General features: G+C 54.2%; 1 protein-coding gene across 1 annotated transcript; it reads right to left on the bottom strand.

Annotated features, from left to right (window-relative positions):
* Nucleotides 1-4213: 4213 nt before the first annotated feature.
* On the bottom strand, nucleotides 4214-8505 carry NMB (neuromedin B; the record flags this gene model as incomplete). The annotated part of the gene is made up of 3 exons (XM_082488751.1): nucleotides 8335-8505; nucleotides 7678-7880; nucleotides 4214-4261 (listed from the first exon to the last, which is right to left on the bottom strand). The coding sequence occupies exons 1-3, from the start codon at nucleotides 8468-8470 to the stop codon at nucleotides 4214-4216; spliced, it is 387 nt and encodes a 128-aa protein (XP_082344877.1). The 5' UTR covers nucleotides 8471-8505.
* Between the last annotated feature and the right edge of the window lie 9493 nt (nucleotides 8506-17998).

Here is a 17998-nt window from a genome sequence, read left to right as displayed (position 1 = left end):
TCCTATGCTTATAGGATGGTGTCCAAGGCAGATGCTGGACACTTTGCTTCTCAGCAACACGTGGCTCGGGGGGGGGGGGGGAGGGGGAGCAATATTGCTCCAGCAGTTTCCGTACCAGTTCAGAGGAGGAGGATGAAGAGGTGGTCCCCTCAAATGGAATGCTGCCCATGGAGGACCCATGTTGGGGCATATACATCCCCAAAGGGACTGCAGCCTGCAGATGAGCCCATGACAGAGCAGATACAACCCTGATGGAAGAAGCAAGCGTCAAGCACTTGCACTGGAGCACAGGAAAAGAGTAAGAAGGAAGGAGCAGAGAGGAAACTGCTATGACCTGACTGCACCCCCTGTTGGTTCCCCAAGGGGACCGAGTGTAATCTGCAGTGATAAGGAGGAGAAGGAGAGATGCTTTCCCCATGGGTGAAAATGCTTAGGGGTTTTCGTTTGTTTCCAAAACCTGAATCAGTACTCAAATATTATATTAATTGACCAAGGGGAAGTCACGTCTGACTAATCTGATAGCCTTCTATGATGGTGTGACTGGATGGGTGGATGAGGGGAGGGCAGTGGGTGTTGTCTACCTTGACTTCGGCAAGGCTTTCCACACTGTCTCCCACATCATCCTCACAGGCAAGCTTAGGAAATGTGGGTGAGATGAATGGACGGTGTGGTGGATTGAGAACTGGCTGACAGACAGAGCTCAGAGGGTTGTGGTTAGTGGTGCAGAGTCTAGTTGGAGGTTAGTAACGAGTGGTGTCCCTCAGGGGTCAGTACCGGGTCCACTCCTGTTCAATATATTCATCAGTGACCTGGATGAAGGGATAGAGTGTACCATCAGCAAGTCCACTGATAACACAAAACTGGGAGGAGTGGCTGACACACCAGAAGGCTGTGCCGCCATACAGCGTGACCTGGACAGGCTGGAGATTTGGGCAGAGAGAAACCTTATGAAATTCAACAAGGGCAAGTGTAGGGTCCTGCACCTGGGGAGGAATAACACCATGCACTAGTACAGGTTGGGGGCTGACCTCCTGGAGAGCAGCTCTGTGCAAAGGGACCTGGGAGTCCTGGTGGACAACAGGATAACTATGAGCCAGCAATGTGCCCTGGTGGCCAAGAAGGCAAATGGCATCCTGGGGTGCATCAAGAAGAGTGTGGCCAGCAGGTCGAGGGAAGTCATCCTGCCCCTCTACTCTGCCCCTGGTTAGGCCACATCTGGAGTACTGTGTCCAGTTCTGGGCTCCCCAGTTCAAGAAGGACAGGGAACTGCTGGAGAGGGTCCAGCAAAGGGCTACGAAGATGATTAGGGGATTAGAACATCTTTCATATGAGGAAAGGCTGAGGAACTTGGGTCTCTTTAGTCTAGAGAAAATAAGAATGAGGGGGGATCTTATTAATGCTTACAAATCCTTAAAGGGAGTGTGCCAGGGGGATGGGAACAGTCTCTTTTCAGTGGTGCCCAGTGACAGGACACGAGGTAACAGGCACAAACTTGACCACAGAAAGTTCCATCTTAACATGAGGAGGAATTTCTTTCCTTTGAGGGTGGCAGAGCACTGGAACAGGCTGCCCAGAGAGGTGGGGGAGTCTCCCACTCTGGAGCCATTCCAAACCCGCTTGGACGCCGTCCTGTGCAACTGCTGTAGGTGACCCTGCTCTGGCGGGGGTGTTGGACTAGATGATCTCCAGAGGTCCCTTCCAACCCTGACCATTCTGTGATTCTGTGACAATAAATTAAGTTAAAATCCCCAAGTTGAGTCTGTTTTGCCCATGACCTCCCTGTCTTTATCTTGACCCACAAGATTGTGGTGAGGGGAGATGGGGAACAGACATGCAGGCAGTGGGGCAGGTTCCTGCTGGGCAGGTGGGAGAATGAGGATCTCACCTGGGTATCTCGCAGTAGGTTTCTGCTGTGAAGTTCAGGAACCTGCTCGCCCTCCTGTGAGCTTGCCTGGGTGGGATGTGAGCTGGCGGTCCCACACTATGACATCAGGTCAGGGATCCCATTAGGCTGTCAGTCCATCAACACTGCCGGCTGAGAGGCATCTGGTCTGCTCCAGTGTCAAACATGATAAACTATGTCATTATTTTTCTTGCTTGTAATTAGTTTTGAGCCAAGGCTTTGCTACAGCTAATGAAAGGCGAGCTGGGGGTCACCCACATCCCAGAGCACAGCAGCAAGCCTGGGCAAAAAATCCAGGTTGGAAGAAGGCTTCCTGCATGATAGACTGCAGAAGGACAGTGGGACACCTCTTGAGCGAAGCTGGGGGGTAGGAGACCATGAAGGACACAAGAAGGGAATAGAGGCTGCTGTAGTGCTACAGGTGGGTCGCTCAGCAGCAGGTTGGAGAACCTGGGAGGGCTCCAAGTGGTACTGAGGTGATGTTCTGCCCAGAGGCTGCAGCCGTACAACTGCTCCAGTGGGGCAAGGGAGGCTTGGCATGATCTGAACCATCATCATGTGCCTCCTGGAAAACTCCCTGCTAGCTTGGTCCTGCTCTTCTGAAGGATGAAGGGCCCTAGCATTAGGGCATTAGATGGGGAGCACCAGGATTCGAAGGCAATGTCCTGGGACAAACTAGTTGTAGGAAATTTGGGTTTTACCCATCAAAACCAACCTCCAAATGGCTGAGAAAACACCAACTCCGAAGGCTCAAAAGCCGGGCTGTAAGCGGAAAACAAAGGCTCATTTATTAGTCTAAGATCTGTTGGCCAATGCGTGGGGTTTGTGTTTGCTGCATGGGGGAATGCTGGGTCTCCATTACTGAAGCACACTGTTCCCAGCTGCCAACACCCCGGCAACTCCTGCCAGCAAACCCAGGAGTGGCACCCAGGGGACAGGCGGGCAGAGAGGCCACTCTGCAAATAACCCACAGGCTCATTTTTCTGCAAACACGAGCAGTGTGGATTCTGGTTGTGCCCACAACAGGGCCTACAGCCCAAGGTTAAGCTCAGAGAGGGAGTGGTGACCCCATCACCCAACCTATCTCTTTTCTACCTCTTAGAGTTACTAGCCTGCCCCAAGCAGGACCTGGGGATACTGTGTTGTCCCCAGCTGTCCCCTACACCGGTGGCTCTAGCTCTCACCTGGCTTGGTACGGTGCTGCAAACCCACTGCCAATGTCACAGGATGCCCCATCTCCTAAGAAGCACCTCCAGGCCTGGGGCTGGTCAGGAGGCGGCGCTGTGCCATAATGTGAGGGGGCCTGGTCATCAGTGCCTGCAATGCCCCGCATCTCCTGGGATGGAGACCAGCCATTCTCTCCTGCAGTTCCCCAGAAAAGGGTTTAGAGCTGCCACTGCCTTTCCCTCGCTCAGGAGTAAGTTCCTACAGGAGCAATATGTTCATAAACACCATCTGAGCTTCAAGCCATCCTTGAAGTGATAGGGAGCAAGGTGGGAAGGTCTCCTACTGTGGCTTTCTCTGGTCATCAGCACACTGAGGTGCTGGATCATCCCTTGGATGGCGTGATGTGGCTCCGGGCTCCTGACGCTCTTGGGAGAAGGGCGCTCCTCCCTGTGGGAGCTCAAAGGTTCAGGTTGAATTTAGCATCATAAGGGGGGAAAAGCTTACAGTTTCATTTATGGCATCATCCCGTGATCTGCTGCCAGGTTTAGCTCTGCCTGGGGACATGGGGCATATCTATGAGCAGCACTTTCAGAAGGTGTGGAACCAGAGCCTGTTCACGGGGCTGTGCTCTATCACCCATTTGGGGCAGCCCCCGTTTGTGCTCTGCTTCAGCTGTCCTGCCCCACAGAGGACCTCAGGGCTGTACCTCTGCCCATGCAAGCGCTTCACTACCTGCACAAGGTGAAGGTGCACCAAGCAATCATCCCAAAGCAGGCACACAAACCGGCTGTTTCATGGGCAGCACCTGCAGATGAGGGACAGCAGAAGAAGATCCAGCCAAGGCCAACGAGCACGTAGTAAACCCCGGGGCCTCCCCCACCCTCCCAACCCTCAAAAAGCCTGAGCTGGTCTGTGCAAAGAGCCAGTTTTATTCACAGGGGTACATGAGACATCACGAAAGCAGAAAACATACAAGAAATATACAGGGAGGCTCTGCTTTTCATACAAGCAATCACTATTAACAATATTACAGAAATAATAAATAAAAGTGATGTTGCTACAGTAACCCACAAGGACGATGCTCTCCTCCGTTTGCCATGCACGGCCGAGCCCGCAGACCTCATCCTCCACGGCTGTGCTTCTTCAGTTTGAAAAATACTTCTCCAGCACCTTTGTTAAAAGCCCTGTCTCCTACAAGAAAAGGCACAACGGTGAGACACAGGGTGCCACGCGCAGCCTCCACCAACATCTAACCTGCTGGTTACCATGGGCCATGAGATCAGACAAATGTCCCAGGCTGGGCCAGGACGGCACTGTCAGGGGTGGCTCAAGACAGCGCATGAGAAGGAAAGAGCCAGAAGCTTGGCTCCTGCCTCCCATCCTCTGCTCCAACAGCTGGAGCACAGCTGACAGACACCAGAGGCAAACTTCACCCCACCAAGAGAGCAGCCACTGGGCTTCCAGGAACAAGAGCAGCCTCAGGGCCTGATTCAGCAGACCGCCATGCGAGAAGGCAAAGAGAGACACAAAACACAGCAGGGAAGAGTTACAGAGGGATTTTGTGGGACTGCGTACCACCCGGAGGTCCCAGAGATACGCAGGGCAGCATCTGCCTTCAGACAGAAAGAAGGGCTCTCCCCACACCCCTGGAGCCATTCCACTCCACAAACATGGCCTCACCCTGTCTGTCTCCTGCAGAAATACTGCCACACACCCAAGATGACAAGGGATGGGGACGATCCTCCTCTGCCAGCCAAATCCTTGTCAGACACAGCAACGGGGTGGCACCGTGAAGCCCCAGCGGGCTGAGAGCTAAGCCCTGCCTGCCACGCGTGGTTAAAAAGACAAAACAGACATCCCTGTTTGTGCAAACCCCTTCTGGGCTGCGCGATTTCTGCCACCACAAACACGGAGCAGCACACGGGCTCCTGCTTTGCAAAGGCACAGGAAACATGTCAAGACAAAACCCAACGGCAATGGGCAGGACTAACCCATGCGAAGGGACAGCAAGCAAAACGACTAAGCCCCAGGATTTATTTAATGCTCTTAGAGGGGCCCCACAGAAAGGCAGAAGCCGTTTGTGAATGATCAGCGACACCCTCAAAAAATGAAAAGCCCACTGTTTTTTTTTCAATAGAAGCCAAGTTCTGTTGATACTTATCCCGCCATGAAGCACAGCACGTGTGCTGGAGCAGCAGAGCAACACTTAGAGAGCACGTTAATTCCTGCCTTGCTGACTGGGGGGTCCCAAGGAAGGCAGAAGCATCTTTGTTTTTCTAAACAGAGTATGAGATGGAAGTGACAGATGCTGAGCAGGGAGTGGACAGAGAGTTTCAGGGAGCAGAGCTATTAAACAGCTTGTTAGGCAGGTGGCGAACACGGCACACAGATCAGTTCAAGCACAGGCTGGGTGCCGACTCCAGGCGCCCAACAACAGTCACACTGAGGGAGAAAGCTCTCAGGGTGGCAGGAATTTGCGTTGGCACCCTGTCACCCCCAAAACCTATTAAAAATAAGGTCCTACAGAAAAGCATAACACAGACAACACTCAAAGACACGGGGGAGAAGTAGTCCTGGAATACCGACTGGCAGCTCAGAAGCAAGGATGCCTTGGGGGGTGGGTAGCAAAGAAAGGAGCAGGAAAGCAGAAGATTAGTCCAGTGAGGTGCTCAGAGATGCCTGAAGGGCAGAACCAGACCTATCACCCAGCAGGGTCTCCACTGCCATCGAGAGGACGGCTGACACACCGGGGCACTGGCTGAGGAGAGGCGAGAGGCTTCGGGAGGAGAAGGTAAGGAGTAGGAGCCAGTTGCCCATCAGCACCCATGCTGTGATGCCACACATGTGCAGGCCGTCCCACCTGCCAGCATCTGCTTGACCATGAGCCAAATCACCTCCAGCTCCAGCAGAGCTCTGACACCCAGCACACACGCGCCAACGGCTGGTGTCCACTGCTGGGTGGCACCCCTGGCCAGGATCTGCCTTTGAGCACTGGGGAACATACACCGACGGGGCTGGCAGGGCACCAGCACCCAGCTGGCAGCCTAAGACACAGCACCAATGCTTGGAGCAGGCTCTGCCCAAGCCCATCTGCAGCGTGAGCAGCAACCACGCGACTAACCTACAGAGGAGAGCCATAAGGATCACTTCTATCAAACTCAAAACATCTTAGCGGACGAGGCAGGGCAGCACATCCACCCGTCATCTCCAGCAGTCAATGCAGCAAATACCCTCCTCCTCAAAGGCTCCCCAGGGACACTGGAGAAGGGTCCAGGATTTTCACAGCCCTCTGCTCCCTTTCAGTGGCATCCAAGAAGCAAAAGCTGCAGCAGCGCAGCAGCCACAGCACACAGCATCTTATGGGAAGGAGGGTGGGCTGGTGTCTTCAGCCATGCCCAGCTGTATCTTCATGGTGGAAAGCCCTCTCCAGACAGGACCAGCTCTCTAGGAAAGCCTCAATTTACCTTAGTCTGCTGAAACCAAGTCAAGAAGGTGCTTGAAACAATCAGCACCACTCAGGCTCACATCCCTGGAGCTCTGCTCCACCTGTGCCTTCCCCCAAAAAAGCAAAGCACAACCTAAACCTGGATAACAGAAGTACCTTTACCTGTGTGCAGTGTTACCGGAGAGCTTCTCGAGTACACCAGCTCAGTGGGACAGCGCATGTAGGACCCACCTAAGAGAATTTCATCCCTTTTCGGCTCTCAGTTACTTCCTGCACTGACTAGAAAGGGTGAGACACCAGGGAAGCGCGCATGAGGTAACAGACAAGCAGAGCCACACAGACTGAGAAATTCCATCTCTGCATCCTGTGTGAGGATCTGTGTGTGTGCGCGCATTCACTCCCAGGGGCAGGTCCCCCACTAGGAGCTGCGTGAGCTCCAAGGCAAAAGCCACACCGAGGAGGCTGAGGATTTGCTGATGCACAGTGGGGCTACTGGAGCTCCAGCCTACTCCCCGAGACCCACTCTGCAGCGGTACAACTAATGCACACCTCCCTTCTGCAAGGCAAGCTAACAAAGCTATGTGCCCCTCAGTAACAAGGGGTCCCAACCACAGCAACACAGACCCACGATGCGGCCTCAGAAGCCCAAGACCTCTTTGCAGGACAGGCCCCTTTCCCTTCACGTATGGAATTGTGCCTTTCTTGGCCTCTTTCTACAGTAATAGAGGGGAGAAAGGATTTCTCTGTCCCTACAGTGGCTGGAAAAGGGGACATTTCTTCATGGCAGCCACAGTGGCCAGCCATCCCCTCCTCCATCTGGCCAAGGAAGACGCAGATGCTTATTAACAACCCCTGGGCTGGAGATCACCACTGCCACAGCTCCATCAAAGCATCCCTCGTTCATCCTCACACCCTTCCCAAGCATTTGGGACTATTAGCCACTGCCCAGCTAGACACACACCTAGGGAGGCTTCTCCTCTGCCCCTTTATGGCTGATCTTAAGAAGTGGTTTAAGAACGGTTAACAGGAGCAGGAAGTGGGGGAAATACATTTTTAGCAGCTGTGCAGATGCTCCCATCTCCAGCAAGGCTGGCTGTTGCAGACTACCATCTCCACCACCTCCCTGCTCTGAGCATCTCCCTCTGTCTCAGTCAATATTCACCTGGTCAGTGAGGTCATATTTTCCTTGGTTCTCATCCAAAAGTCTCTCTTGCAAGAGGATTTTCAGGAGCTCACGGGTAAGCAGTTCCATCATGTCCTCCAGCAAGGCTCTGAGAGAGGGACCGAAGACCATCGGCACCGCAGGCTCCTCTGGAGACTCCAGGTGCGGGGAGCCCGTGACGCTCTTCTTCCCCATGAAGTGACCTGCAACACAACGCACTTGTGTGCCTGCACACAAACGCCGGGCAGGAGCCAGTATCTGCTATCTCACACCAACACAAGTCAACACGAAGCACTCAGCAGACCTAACGCCTAAATTAGCGAGTATAACAAAGTGAGGAGAAACCCAGAAATCCCAGGTCCACACAGGACTTTGGGGAAACTTCCCTCTCCTGCTGACAGGACCCCTGGGGTTCCACAGACGCTGGACATGTCACCAAGAGACGAGGCAGGAGGCTGCCTCAGCCCTTCCCTTGGTCATCTCCTGCCCGCCGCACGTCCAGCATCCCCCTCCGCCCCGTGGGGTACCGTGGGGAGCAGGGGGCTCCCCACAGGCAGAGGGGTCGACTGGTGGGAGCTGTGCCCTGCACACCCCGCGTCTCACAGCCGCCCCACCCGCCCCTGTCCCGTCCCATCCTCCGTCCCCCTCCCCCGGTACCTGTGGCCCAGAGGTTGCCGCGGGGGTTGACCTTGATTTTGGCCGCCTGGCTGCGGTGCTCGGCGAAGTCCAGGTGGACGGCGGGCCCCAGCGCCGCGCCGCACAGCAGCAGCAGGAGGCAGCGCAGCGCCGCCATGGCCGCCCCGGCGGGACCCGCTCCCGCCCGCCACCGCCGCCGCCTTATAGACCGCGGGGAGGAGGAGGGGGAGAACGGGGGGTGCGGCCGAGGCACGTACCGCCCGCCCCCCCCTCCCCCACCCCCGGCAGCCGCTGGACTTCCCGCCCTCCCTCAGCCGCTCCCCCTCAGCCCGACCCGCTCCCCCTCGGCCACCCCTCAGTTCGCTCCCTCGGCCCGCCCCGCTCCCCCTCAGCCCGACCCGCTTCCCCTCAGCCGCCCCTCGGCCCGACCCGCTCCTGCTCCCCCCTCAGGTGTCCATCGGGACAGACCCCCTCTCACTGCCTGCATCCAGGCGAGGCGCGACCCGTTAACCCCAACCCTCGGAGCCCCGCAGGGCTCCTCACCCCTCTGCTTATGTCACCCCATCATCCCCCCATACCCAAACGGGCCACCCCAAACACCCAGCCACGGTGGGAGATGGCACTGGGTCAACCCCTGAGGTGGACAGGCGTCGCTGCTGGGACCTCACCCACAAATCCACCTCACAGCAGGAGATCGGGGTGGGCTTACCCCTTCCCCATCACCTCCTGCTTCTCCATCTGCCCAGGAACATGCTCCAGCAGGACTTGGTCCATGGTGGGTGGGGGCCAGTCTCTTCTCCCAAGTAACAAGCCATAGAACAAGAGGAAACAGCCACAAGTGGCAACAGGGGAGGTTTAGATTGGATATCAGGAAAAATTTCTTCACCAAAAGGGTTGTCAAGCATTGGACCAGGCTGCCCAGGGAACTGGTGCAGTCACCATCCCTGGATGTATTCAAAAGACGTGTAGACATGGTGCTGAGGGACATGGTTTAGTGGTGGACTTGGCAGTGCTGGGTTAATGGTTGGACTTGAGGACCTTAAAGGTCCCTTCCAACCTAGACAATTCTGTGATTTTCTCTGTGATGTTACAAGTGGTCTTGCAGGGACATCAGCCAGCACCCGTGGCCACCTCTCCACACCCTGGGACACAGCCTTTCTGGGCTTGCAGATTTTTATGGCTCCCCAAGTAATAACCACCCTGACCCTCATCCAATGCTGGTTGTTCTTCTCTCTGAACCCTGCCTTCAGGTACATGGCCTGGGAGACCTTGTTGGTGAAGACTGAGGCCAAGGAGGCACGGAGTACCTCAGCTTCGTCTGTGCCCTGGTCAGCCGCGGTGCCTTTGTGAACGCTTTCCTTCTTCAGCTTCCTACAACTAAAGGAGTTTGTTGAGATGTGCAAGGAACACAAATCTTCAGCAACTAATGTAGTACTACTCTAGTTATAGAAGATCTGCTGTCCTTGGCACATGTCAACAAAGTGAGCTTTGGCTTTCCTAACATTGTTCCTACAAACCCAGGTAACATTTTTCATGGAATCACGGAGTTTTCAGAGTTGGAAGGGACCTCTAGAGATCATCTAGTCCAACTCCCCTGCTAAAGCAGGATTGCCTAGAGCACATTACTCAGGACTGCATCCAGGCGGGTTTTGAAAATCTCCAGAGAAGGGGACTCCACAACCTCCCTGGGCAGCCTGTTCCAGTGCTCTGTCACCCTCACCATAAAGAAGTGTTTCTGTGTATTTGAACAGAAATTCCTATGTTCTAATTTGTGCCCGTTGCCCCTCGTCCTGTCACTGGGAACCATTGAAAAGAGCCTGGCTCCATCCTCCTTCAACCCACCCTTTAGATACTTGTACGCCATAATAAGGTCTCCCCTCAGCCTTCTCTTCTCCAGGCTAAAGAGTCCCAGCTCTCTCAGCCTTTCCTCGTAAGGGAGATGCTCCAATCCCTTAATCATCTTAGTTGCTCTTCGCTGGACTCGCTCCAGCGGTTCCCTGTCCCTCTTGAAGTGGGGAGCCCAAAACTGGACACAGTATTCCAGTTGTGGCCTCACCAGTGCAGAGCAGAGGGGGAGAATGACCTCCCTCGACCTACTGACCACAATTTTTGTATTTCTCCCAATGGCCTGTCCATGCTTCCACCTCCTTCAATACTGCCTTTTCGCATTGGAGCTCAGTCATGAGTCTAATTCAGTTTAGCCAAGCCCATCTCCTGGTTCACCTACTTGTTTATCTGATTATTGGGATGGGCTTGGAAGATCCTGTCCTTAAACACCTGCCAGCTCTCCTGAGCTCCTTCACCCTTCAGAGCAGCCTCCCACAGGATCCCGCTTACCGGTTCCCTGAAGAAGGTGAAGACCAGAGTCTGCGAATCACTACTCACCTTTTCTACTCCTCTCAGGATCTTGTAGGCAACTATTGGTGCTGCTGATCCCCGCATCCCCCATCAATTCCTCATTTTTCATTAGTGGGATGGAACTATGCATGCCCAGGCATGCCAGGGACAGAGATAGTAGGGGCCTGCAATGTGGACTGTTTATGTCCAGCACTCGAGTAAAGTGAAGTCCACGTAAAACTGGAAGCATTTGGTCAGAGGGCCCCCAAAAGCAGGTTGTGCTCTCTTTCTTCTTGTCACCTGCCTGCAGCCCACCTGAAGGCTCCTCCAGGTTCCACATTGATACAGGGGTGCTCTCAGGGGTTGGACTGCTGCAGGACAAACCAGTGTGTCTAAAACAGTAAAGAAAAGATGCATAAGAGTGCCCAGAAATCTCACCCAGCATGGTGGGGCTTTGAATTATCTCCAGTTTGTGCTGTATACACAGAGCCCTGTCAGGTAGCAGAAGGTCTGAAGAGCTGGGGACTGAACAGGATCAGGTGGCCAGCAATGCAGGTCTCTCCCCAGTCACAGTACCTGAGAGGCAAGCAGAACAGACTCAGAGGTGGTCACCAAGTTCAGAGAGAGCCCAGCTCATCAGGCATGTTCGTGGTGATGAGGCAAGTTCCAGGTGAAGCTGCAGGTCAGGATCAGATCTGGAAAGGGTCAGACACAGTCCAGAGAGGTCCATAGTGGTGAGGCAGGTCTGAGAACAGGTCAAGAAGTCAGTCCCTTGTCAGGCACTGCTGAGCTGGAGTCCAATACTTCTACAGCATAGATGAAGGAGAGACTAAAGGCCCAAGGCTGAGCTTTAATGGGTTCCTGGGCCCCTGGGGGTGGAGGGTGGAGGCCCCAGGTGAGACCCATTAAGGCCCATGAGTGTCCTCAGGCCTCTGACAGCTTCTGCCAATTTTACAGCTCCCTGACTTTGCTAGGAGGTGTTGGCTGGTGAGGGAGGAGCTGCCTGAGATGACCCAATTCTCCTGGGAACTAGCACAGGGAAGACTTGTTAGCGATGCCCTCAGCATTTACGGTTCTTCAAGAGAAAAGGGTGAGAGGAGATTAATTCCTCTTCAACAGCAGGGGTTAGAGTCTGAACTCCAAACCCAGCTCTCGTGTTACGGGGAAGGAACCAATTAAAAAGTACTCCTGCGTTAGACATGTCTACTTCCAAATCGTGTGTGCATCCCCTTAGGTGGCCAGCTGGCTGGTCAGCGTGTGCCTTCTTGTTGGTCCACCACCCATGAGGGGAGGTGGCTGCCTCTGCTAACCTTGTGTCTACATGCGCTGGAGGTCCTGGGCTTGCAACGGGGAATCTCGCTCCGCTTTCTCACCAGGTTCCTTCCCTGACGGCCCTCAGGCGCAGTACAGCTGAGCAGGGCAGCGCCGGGCCCACGTCTCTGCTCACCTTTGGAGGAGACGGCACTTTTGGGAGCTCCCTGCCCACTGTGTGGGACACATGAATGGGTGCCCACCACAGACATGGCATTTGCATCACCACGGCCCCGACCCTCATGCTCACATCGTGGCAGCTTCATCTCCTCCATCAAGTCAGCCAAGAGAGGAGCCTGAGGCCCTCTGTCCCAGTGATGCTAGGTGGCAGTGACCACCTGTCCCGGTTTGAGTGACACAGGACTAATTTCTCTTTTAATGCTTGGGAAAACCGCACTTTTAGAAGACTCTACTGTTCGAATTTGTGAAAATATTTAGTTTATAGCCAGCTATGGTATGTGAGTTTCAAGTTCTCACTGTTTTTGAGCTTGCTGGGTGTGGGGATGAGGAAGAGCGAGACCCTGTCACTTGACCCAAGCTAGCCAACAGGATTATTTCATACCATGAACATCACGTTTGATTTAAATGAGAAAGTTTGCTGAGGAGTTTTCCTCTTCCATGATGGTGGTCATCCAGAGAACTCCTTTCCACAGTGCCGGAGCCCTGAGCCCTTCCCTTCCTCCTGAAGCTGCAGCGCTCGCAGTGTCCCACATCTGCGGTCGCCTGCGAGGAGTGCACAGCTTCTGTGGATAGAATGGGCTGAGGATAATCCTCATCTATTTTATATCAGTATTGGGATCAATACTGGTTCTTTAGTGCTATTAAAGTTAATTATCTAGTCTCATTCTATTAAATCTGTTTATATTTCAACCCCTGGGATTCCTTGTTTTTTTCCCAATTCCCCTCCCCAGGTGGGGAGGGGTCATCAGGTAATAGAATAATCGTCCAAAAGACAATAAATTGTTGTGGGTTTTCTCAAACCATAACACCACTGCTTTGGCTCTGATGTCCCCCGTCTGTCCTCACAAGCCTTGTGGGAAGGTGCCCCTGGTGTTGGTTTGGGCTGCCCGATGATCCCACCCTGATCCGATTTTAAATGAGACGCACAACCAGAACTGACAGAGATCTTTTCTCTTTTTCAGCTGGCAGCTGCAGGTCAGGGTGTGAGGGGAGGAACAGCAAGGCTGATCTGCACCTGCCCCATCTGCACCGCTACCTTCTGGGGAAAGCAGGAGTACTTGCAGGGCTGCTGCTGCAGCTGGCGCAAAAGTCCTGGAAATCTGAGGTGTCTGGAGAAGGCTTGGGATGTAGGCAGGGCAGCAGGAGGAGGATGACAAATATGTGAGTTTGAGAGAGGGTGCTGCATGTGAAGGAATCACAGAATAATAGGAGTTGGAATGGACCTCTGGAGATCATCTAGTCTAACCCCCCCGCCAGAGCAGGGTCACCTACAGCAGTTGCACAGGACAGCGTCCAGGCGAGTTTGGAATGTCTCCAGAGTGGGAGACTCCCCTACCTCTCTGGGCCCTGTGCCAGTGCTCTGCCACCCTCACAGGAAAGAAGTCCCTCCTCATGTTAAGATGGAACTTCCTATGTTCAAGTTTGTGCCCATTACCTCTTGTCCTGTCACTGGACACCACTGAAAAGAGACTGTTCCCATCCCCCTGGCACCCTCCCTTTAAGGATTTGTAAGCATTAATAAGATCCCCCCTCAGTCTTCTCCAGACTGAAAAGCCCCAAGTCCCTCAGCCTTTGCTCATAAGAGAGATGCTCCAGTCTCCTCATCATCTTTATAGCCCTTTGCTGGACCCTCTCCAGCAGTTCCCTGTCCTTCTTGAACTGGGGAGCCCAGAACTGGACACAGTGCTCCAGATGTGGCCTCAGCAGGGCAGAGTAGAGGGGGAGGATGACCTCCCTTGACCTGCTGGCCACACTCTTCTTGATTCCCCCCAGGATGCCATTTACCTTTTTGGCCACCAGGGCACATTCCTGCCTCATGGTCATCCTGTTGTCCACCAGGACTCCCAGGTCCCTTTCCACACAGCCTCTGATGGTACCCTCTATCCCTTCATCCAGGTCATTGATGAATATATTGGACAGGACTGGACCCGGTACTGACTCCTGAGGGACACCACTTGTCACAGACCTCCAACTAGAAGAGATGCCAGGAAGAGCTCTGGCACAGATGTCTGTTTTCTCCTCACGCTGGGGAAGTGGCGTTACCTGCGATGCTGAGCTGCTTTCCTCTGCGGGTGCTGTGAGACCTGCTGGCTCCACTGCACACGCAAACGCCTTGTCTGCTGCTTTTCTGCCAGAAATGCCAGGGTTTCGCTCGCGCAGCTGCAGTGTGTTGGCAGGGGGGAATAAAATCCTCCCGTGTCGGGGTCCAAACTCTGCCTGGCGTCCCAGCAGCCAGAGGTGGGGAAGAGGGGTTACCTGTAGGATTACGGAGGATGAAACCAGGGATAAAGCAATAGCAGTTACAGAGAAAAGAGTCCCGGGCAATTACGGCACCTACCGAAGCGTGACGGGGTGAAGTCCTGCTCCTTCAGGGCAACAACACTTTGCTCCTCAGAGATTAACTAAGAGGGACAGGCAGCCCCGGGGGCAGGGGACGAGCGGCAGGACCCAGCGCGGCGTTTCAAGCAGGGCAAAGGCTTTTGTGCTGATCTGATTTGAAGCAGACACACAACCGCACCGACGCACGTCACCTCTTCTTCAGCTGGTGGCTGCAGGCTGCATGTGTTCTCCCAGCCAAGGTGGGAGAGGGGGAACAGGTATATCAGATCACGGTGGTAGCGATGAGGGGCTGCAAGGCAGGCTTGGGACAGGCTGGGAAAAGGAAACTGGGGAGTTCCTGCCCTGTCCCAGTGTCATTATAAATGCGTGGAAGTGGAGGGGACACCGGGTTCATTGCTGAGTACCAAGGCTTGGCCGGATGGGGCACGCGTGGGAGATCTGAGCCCCCGTAACCCTGGTTTCAAGCCTGGGAAGAGCAATGGGAATAGCTGCTCAGGGACTCGGTGGAGGCTGGAAGTGGGAGCACGATTCAGGGCAGCCAGTGGGGTTTTTTCATGGAAAACGACCTGTGAAAGGGAGCTGAGCTCACCGCTCACTGAGCAGCAGTGTCGGTGCTACAGCAAACTGCCCAGCCGTAATCCAGGCAGGGCTTTGAGAACACGGATTTCATCCTCTGCAGCAGGCTCGTTAACAACCAGCCCCAGATGCCCACAGGCAGATCCCAAGCAGGAGGCTCAGCGCAGCTCACCCCCTCTCAGTGGCGTAATTACAGCCAAGCCCGTTTTTTGATGAAGGTGGTGCAGGTGCTGAGCAGCCCCCCGGGGCAGCCGTGGATGCTGGAAGAGTAGGGTCCATCCGGAGGGTGGGAATCGGGACTGCAGCTCGGCCCGCGACCGGAGCGGGCCGATCACACCGCAGCCAAATCCCTCCGTTCCAGGGCTGCCCCCTCCCTTGTTGCCCTAAGACTGAACAAGCGCAGCCCGAGAGGTGGCCGCAACAAAAGTGGCCTCTCTTACAAATGGAGACCAAGTGGCGGGGGAGACGGCACTCGGTAGCAGAGGCGGCTGGAGCCTGCTGAGACCCCCACCACCCGGGGCAGGAATTGTCACTGCCACACTCTTCCACAGCTTGCTCTCTCCAGCTCAGCAGAGTTTCACTTTCCCAACCACCACCAAAATAATCTCTCCAGTTTATCTATCAAAAAAGGCAGTACAAATTCCATTTTAGAAATTGATTTTGCTGGCAAAGGCCGCTGCGCTGGCTTCCGCAGGTGGCGCAGGAGATTGGCCTGTCGGCCACCAGCTTCCTCTGCAAGGGCCACGCAACGCAACGGAGCCAGGGAAGGACAGAGGTGACTCAGCAAATGCCAGACTTCTGATAGACGGTTACCTCCGCAAGGCAGAGCATTTGTCTGCACAGAGCTCCACGTCCCCTCTCCCAGTGGGATTAACCCTCTGGGGCTGGGTGAGAACAGCCTGCGGCCACCTCTCCGCAGCCCTGCACACCCTCCAGGAACAGTCCCTTCTCAGCCAAAGCAGCCTCAAAGCTCCAGGGATCCCGAGCTTGCACCGTCGGTTTACCCCGATGCCTCCAGTTGAAGGAAACAGCGATTGTCTGCTTTGCTCTCTGTTTTCCCCTCGTAATTCTCGCACGCGATTTATTTTCTCGACGGCTACTGACCACTGAACTGACATTTTCATAGCACAATCTGTTACAACCCCGGCGTTCCAGATGGTAACACTTAACTCAGAACCCGTTGTTTTATAAATAGAGTTAAAATTGGTTTTTCCCCCTGTGCACCATTTTATATTTATGTACATTTGAATTTCATCTTTTTTATTGCCCAGTCTCTTTCCACAGTTGGCCTTCATCCACACAACTCTTTGTATCTGCAGCAAACTTCAGTTTTTGCCTGCTTTTGCTGATCATTTTTGAATATACTGAATGCAGTCCCTGCATAGCTCCCTGGTGTTTTCTGCTACAGAGACTGTTGCCTCCTACCTTTTGTTCCTTAACTTTTAGCAAATGATACTGGTACTGGGACCAGTACTATTTAACATCTTTGTTGGTGACATGGATGGAGGGCACCCTCAGCATGTCTGCCGACGACACCAAGCTGTGTGGACCCGTCGACATGCTGGATGCCATCCAGAGGCACCTGGACAGGCTGGAGAGGTGGGCCTGCGCAATCCTCATGAAGTTCAACAAGGCCAAGTGCAAGGTCCTGCATGTGGGTTGGGGCAATCCAAAGCACAAATCCAGGCTGGGTGGAGAATGGACTGAGAGCAGCCCTGAGGAGAAGGAGTTGGGGTTGTTGGTGGGTGAGAAGCTCAACATGAGCTGGCAATGTGCGATCACAGCCCAGAAGGCCAACTGTATCCTGGGCTGCATCAAAAGAAGCATGGCCAGCAGGGCGAGGGAGGGGATTCTGCCCCTCTACTCTGCTCTTGTGAGACCCCACCTGGAGTACTGTGTCCAGCTCTGGAGCCCCCAACATAAGAAGGACATGGACCTGTTGAAGTAGGTCCAGAGGAGGGCCACAAAGATGATCCGAGGGCTGGAGCACCTCTGCTATGAAGATGGCCTGAGAGAGTTCGGGTTGTTCAGCCTGGAGAAAAGAAGGCTCCGGGGAGACATTACAGCAACCTCCTAGTATCTGAAGGGGGCCTACAAGAAAGCTGGAGAGGGACTTCTTACAAGGGCATGTAGTGATAGGATGAGGGGTGATGGCTTCAAACTGGAAGAGGGGAAATTTAGATTAGATATTAGGAAGAAATTTTTCACTCTGAGGGCGGTGAGCCTCCGGCCCAGGTTGCCCAGAGAAGCTGTAGCTGCCCCATCCCTGGAGGTGTTCAAGACCAGGTTGGATGGGGCTTGGAGCAACCTGGTCTAGAAGGAGGTGTCCCTGCCCAGGGCAGGGTAGTTGGAAGTCGATGATCTTTAAGGTCCCTTCCAACCCAACCCATTCCATGATTCTATGATTTCTGCCCGTAAGGACCTCACCTCCTATTCCAGGGCTGCTTCCTTTCTTTAGGAGACTTTGCTGAGGCACCTTGCCAAATACCTTTGGGAAATCCGGGTGGATGATCCCAGTGGGATCACCTTGCCCATACACCTCCTAACTCCTTCAACAAGCTCCAAGTCTGCTCTTTAAAGCAGCCCTACTCCTTTCCAGTCCACAGATCTCGTCTATAATCTACAGATCCGGTTTACAGCCTACAGATCCCTACATCTCCACCTCAGCCAGCGTTCTGTCCCTTGGTGCCATGGTCAGCTTGACAGAACAGCTCCCTACCACAGCAAATAGCACAACACTTTCAGGTTTGTGTCCTTTTGGAGCCCGTGGGCAGCTCCATGTGGTTCATTGCCATCCTCTTGGTCGCTGAGCTCTTCTGTAGGTTCTTCTGCTGCTGGTGTCCAGGAGACCTGCGGCACCCTGTTCCTGACCAAAGAGCAAACTCTTGTCTGCGTAGGGCTAATACAAGCAGTAACAGAGCTGTGAAATGGGCACTATTAG

Source organism: Vanellus vanellus (genome assembly GCF_965231255.1).
Source record: "Vanellus vanellus genome assembly, chromosome: 11".
Classification (NCBI taxonomy): Eukaryota; Metazoa; Chordata; class Aves; order Charadriiformes; family Charadriidae; genus Vanellus; species Vanellus vanellus.
The sequence above is the reverse complement of the archived record's forward strand: the minus strand, read 5'-3'. Positions and strand labels throughout refer to the sequence as shown.